The 5,460-nt window shown below is 39.7% G+C and overlaps 1 protein-coding gene across 1 annotated transcript; it reads right to left on the bottom strand.

Moving 5' to 3' along the window:
- Positions 1-959: 959 nt before the first annotated feature.
- Positions 960-5,242, bottom strand: LOC131030107 (uncharacterized). Its single transcript, XM_057960794.2, has 4 exons — positions 4,390-5,242; positions 4,131-4,280; positions 2,836-2,927; positions 960-2,214 (listed from the first exon to the last, which is right to left on the bottom strand). Exons 1-4 carry the CDS (start codon positions 5,032-5,034, stop codon positions 1,293-1,295), a joined length of 1,809 nt encoding a protein of 602 aa, XP_057816777.2. The 5' UTR covers positions 5,035-5,242; the 3' UTR covers positions 960-1,292.
- Between the last annotated feature and the right edge of the window lie 218 nt (positions 5,243-5,460).

Genomic DNA, 5,460 nt, shown 5'->3' with positions numbered 1-5,460 from the left:
TGTCAGCACAACAAGATTACTTTTTGCATTTCATAATTTCTTCTTCCTCGTCTCTCTCCCCCTCTCCCTCACTCCCTCTCTCATTCCCTGTGTCCCTCTCGCTCCATCCCCACCATCCACTCTCTCTGCCCCTCCATCACTCCCCCTTTCAACCAGTAAAGCCACTGGCATCTCTCTCTATGCCCCTTTCAACCAGTGAAGTCCCTGGCAGTGGGTGAGAATCAGACACTGTCACCACCACAAGTTGGCAGTGGGTGAGAATCAGACACTGTCACCACCACAAGTTTACTTTTTACATTTCATAATTTCTTCTTCCTCCTCTCTCTCCCCCTTCCCCTTGCTCCCTCTCTCATTCCCTATCTCACTCTCCCTCCAACCCCACCACCCACTCTCTCTGCCCCCTAGCTCACTCCCCCTTCCCCTTGCCCTTGCTCCCTCTCTCATCCCCTGTTTCCCTCTCACTCCACTCCCGCCACCCCATCTCTGTGCCCCTCCCTCACTCCCCCTCTCCCCCTCCCTCTGCCCCTCTATCTCTCTATATCTAGAGAAGATAACTATCCCCCTCCCTGTCTATCTAGAGAGAGAAATAAGGAATGAACTCCCATGGCAAATTTATGTTTTTGTAGAATATATGATTCACATTAGGTTGTTGTTTGATGGAAATTATGCAGTACCCTCTGTAAACTGTGATCCTTTGTGTAATTTTGGGCGTGATCTTTGGGATTGCCAGAGGAAAACACTTTAATAAATCTATGGAAACAACTGTGTTATGGCCTCTAATCCTCAATCAGCGTAATCTCGAATTCTCAATTATTCTAATGTCATCTATTTGAATTTTTAGTTATAGATAAATTATGCTATGAATCCATTAAATTTTGTGCTTGTCAACTTAAAAAATCGACCAAAAGATGAATTTTTGACAGTTTGGCATAAAAGAGACTGGAAATTGAGTCAACTAATGAGGATGAAGTTAAGTTACTCTCCAATAATATTCCAACATCTTATCTGTAATGTTTTACAATGTCAAATTTGAATTCCAACATTTTTATACAAAGCTTAATCTGCAGTATGCTTACCCAATGATCTCACCACCTTTCCAGCTTTAGAACCAAATCGGCCAAAAAGCTATTTCGTGGTTCCAAGTAGAAAATCAAAGTTGCTGTTAATTTTCCTCTTTACTGCAACTCAAAAACTGTTACTTTTCCCGTATACTGCAACTCAAAAATCACAGTGGTATATTTTATTTCGAGGCTCTTTTCTCTTTGACCAAGCTTCATGCAAAGCAATGAACACTACACGTTTTTTAAACTTCCTTTCAATTTTTTTACTACCTCTACTGCCTCTGGGTTTAACCACCTATTGCTGCTATTTGACTGCTCCACCCACTCGATGACTTTGTTTAGTAAAGTATGCCTGCTGAAACTGCATCTTGGAGTCCCATTGCAAACTCCTCTAGTTTTCTTTGCATTTTCTGATGACCTAAGATTTTTCCAACCCATATCAAAGGATTTCTCCAAGAATTCTGTAAACCAGTTTTCTGCTTCAACTTTAACCTGCTTTGCTAGATTCATTTGGTGAAGCAGGTCATTATTCCTCCTCAATCCAGGTGCATTGGCAAGCTGCAATTCTGATACTATTGGGTTTTTGCAGTTGAAATTTTGATTTGACAAGTTTGTTGATCTCAATGTGTTTGAATCCGAATTCACATCAGCACATCTTTTGGGAATTTGGTTGTCATTGTTACCTTTACCTCCTATGGATGTCATCATAGAGGCTATCCCACTAGGAGTAAAGGACATGGACTTACCTAATTTCGTTGTACCAGAAGAAGAGACTGAACCCCTAGAGAAGAGACCTCCTTTTGATCTTTTATTTGCATCTTGAGATAGTTTCTTGAGAATGCTTTTAAGTCTTCTCAATGGTGATTCTTCAGCAGCTGAATCATGTTTTAAATCAGATTTAGCAGGGGACTTTTTGAGATTATTTAATAAAGATGTTTCAATTGATGCAGCTGTGGATCCACACTTCTCAAAGTACCCAATTATGTTGTTTCCTTTGATATCTGAAGTCTCACTTCCATGAGGAGGTACAGGTTTATTCCATGTATCCATATTGACAACAAACTGAGATACTTCCTGGTGCAAAGTAATAAACCTTTCAAGAGAAGCCTCGGGATCTTCAGGTTTTGCTGAGGAACAGAGTTCAGCAAGTTCCCTGCAATGGATTCAGAAAGACTTCAGCGATCTCTGCACAAACATTTTTTCAGAAAATAGACATGAAGTGCACAAATATCATTACAATTTACAACCTAAAGATATATATTCCAGATGAAATACAAGTCGACAAAAAGAAACAGTGTTTCAGTATTAAAAAATGGAACTCTTTCAGAAGGTGTCTAGATGCTATCCAGTTTATTTAATAGTTAATACACTCTGTGTTACCCAGAAAACTGTGGCTACATAGGTCTTGCCTCCTAGAGATGTAAATGAAGAAATTAAAGTCTCCTATACAGTCCATGGAGCTCCACACACGTCAAAATAATGCTCAATTTTTAAAATATCCTGGCGTGAAAGGCTTTTTTTTCAATTAAATTATATTACTGCTCTGAATAATTAAATTATTATACATAGCAATAATATCGTTTATAGCCAGAAGTTCAGTATTATCTCTAATACTGGTTGCCTTTCAGTATCAAAATCTGATGCTAGCTGTATTTCATTGGTAATTGACATATGTTTCTATTGCAACGAGGTCTGGCTGAAGGCCCATATAAGAATCATATAGCAACCAATATAAAAATTTCAGAGTCGGGTGCATATTTTAGTTGATACACACCTTACGATCCTAACAATAGTCTCCATAGCAGATGCCTCCTGTAGTGCTTCCATTGCAACCAAATAAGCTTCCTCACGCCTCTGTGAAGCTTCCTGCAGTATTCACTCCATAAGAATTCTGAACAAATAAAAGAAACCCTAGGGTCTAATCTCCACTAATACCCACACCATATTTTCTAGTTGAAACATACAAATTGAAAATAATAAGATAGTCAGAGAGATTGTTCACTTGAAAGTTTGCCTGCAAACCACTCCTCTCTTGACTCTGGGTCACATGTTTAAAACAAATGGACAGATTGACTGTGCCATGGACACGCTGATTGATAGCTTGGCCTATGCAGACAATGGATGCTATCATATAAATGCAGCTAAAATATGAGATGGGTGCCCTCATTTGATGCAATACATAGGCGGTTCTTTGCAGCCACTCATTCCCTCCTACAGTAGTTGTGTTGGCCAGTAAAATATCATAAGAATCTCGCAAAAAGGTTGAGAGGATCAACCAAATAGAGTAAAATGGGGGTGAAAGAAAAGAAACCAAACAAAAACAAAACTTACAGAAGACACTCAGGAACGAGTGGAATAGCATCCAAACAAAATTGATGAACCTAAGATAGTTGAAACATCATAGATCCACAAACCTATTATTGGATGAATTGTTTTGTCCAGTGTTTGCGTTATCTTCTCTAAAATTTGTGATCAGTAAAGTATGGTGAAAGAAAATAAACAAAATAACCAAAATAATCATAGCAAATGAAATAGAAAGCAATCAAGATTGCAACACCATCAGTACTAATCATAAACAAGTTAGATAGTCAAACCATTATACATGGAAAAATCTGCCAAATAAATCCATAAACCAGTCTATCGGATATTTTCTTTGAACTATTAAGCTTTATATCCCTAACCATGCATGTCACAATACATTTTGAGCTATAGGATACTACCCTGGCTACTGGAGACTCTCATTAAGCTGCCATCTTCATTTACCCAATGTTTTCCCTATTATCCTTGAATAGTAAAGCATGAATTTCCTCATTGGGTGAAATTAATCAATTCCTGAATCCCATTTATTTCCCTAAACCCTCCTATCACGCAATTGAAGGTACTGAATCCTACTGTTTGCTATTTCCTTAAATGAAAGAGTTTGATTTGGCATATCGCTAAAATTGAAGCTTCCCCTGCGTCCCAGTAAACCCTAAAATTATTTGTCTAATGCGAATTCCTCTTCATATACTTGTGCCAATATGCAGTAATTAAAACCTTATGAGCCTCAAAAAAAGACCATCGTCATACCTTTCCAATCTCAGCAAGTCTTTCCGGTAGAGAAATGCATGAATTACTCACGGCTATGCTTTCCATGCAATCTGAAGCATCCTTATCAAGCTCACCATTGCTGATCAGTCCTTCGGACTCCTCATGCTGAACGCATCTGCTGACTTGGTCCTGCAACAGGGCAACCAAAACATAAAAACCCACATCAAATTTCTCAAAATCCTACCGACAAAACGAAAACAAGTACTGAATTCGTTCACCCAATGATGAATGTACCTACAGAAGATTCCGAAAAATGGGTTCTCTGTGATTGTGATTCCGGAATTCCCTTCCCGTTCCTGCTTAAAAACTTTGAAAAGCCGCTTACAGCAGAGGTCTTGGCAACCTTGGGGAAAGAAATGGATTTGAAATAATCTTTCCCTGCAGACCCAACCTCATATAATCTCTTGGAAGAAGGCGCCCACAAACTGCGCCTCTGTAACAAACCTTCTCTTTCTCCAGAAATGGGATTGAATTTAAGCGCAGGCTCCGTGGCCATGTCCAGCCGCTTATGGTCATGAAGACTGACAACATCCTGTGGGCTCCCAATCAGGGGGTGCCTGCCCTGAAGCGGCCTAATGCCTGTGAGGATTGGAACAGGAGAACCAGGTTCAAATCTCTCCACATAAATAAACTGTCCCAGCTGGAGCTTATTGCTGAGCACCAGCTCGTTGTGTTCCTCTGCAAGAGAAAGATATGTTGCATGGGTCGAATCCGAAACTTTAACATAAAATCCATGTTTGGGCCAGAGATCGTTTGCTTCCAAATCCACCGGAACAATATCAACGACCTGCAGAAGCGAGGAACGGAATTCACCTGCCGCCTTAACACTGCTGTTCATATGCTCTATGAGCCGCAGAAGCATTCCGCCCTTCAAATTCGCCATGTTCTTTCAATTCCGGCTTTTGAATCCAGCCTCCCGCCTTTTGTTATCAACAGCAATAGAGCCCAATTCAGCTCTCTGTAATTTGATATGACATTAGATTTCCTATGTCATTTACCAAGCCTTAATTTAATTGAGCAGAAGTATGTACTAATTCTGTGGAATTGGATTTCCCGACAGTCTTTGCATGACGGCAAGGGATCTTGCTCGGTATTCGTTTTTCGGTGGTGGCCCACGCGCTCTTTCTATAAAGTTAGAAACAAATATTTTATTTGTGCTTTTTTTTCACTTATATTTTAATCGAATCGACAGGTCCAAGAATGATATAGTGCGTGTTCTCGACTTTCAATTGGGTATTGCCTAACTAAACGAGTTAAAGCTATATTATCGCTGACATATTCAAAACTTTTGGACTTCGGCCAGGTGTGT

This window comes from Cryptomeria japonica, chromosome 7, assembly GCF_030272615.1.
Source record: "Cryptomeria japonica chromosome 7, Sugi_1.0, whole genome shotgun sequence".
In the NCBI taxonomy this organism is placed as follows: domain Eukaryota; kingdom Viridiplantae; phylum Streptophyta; class Pinopsida; order Cupressales; family Cupressaceae; genus Cryptomeria; species Cryptomeria japonica.
This window is presented reverse-complemented; position numbering and strand designations above follow the sequence as displayed.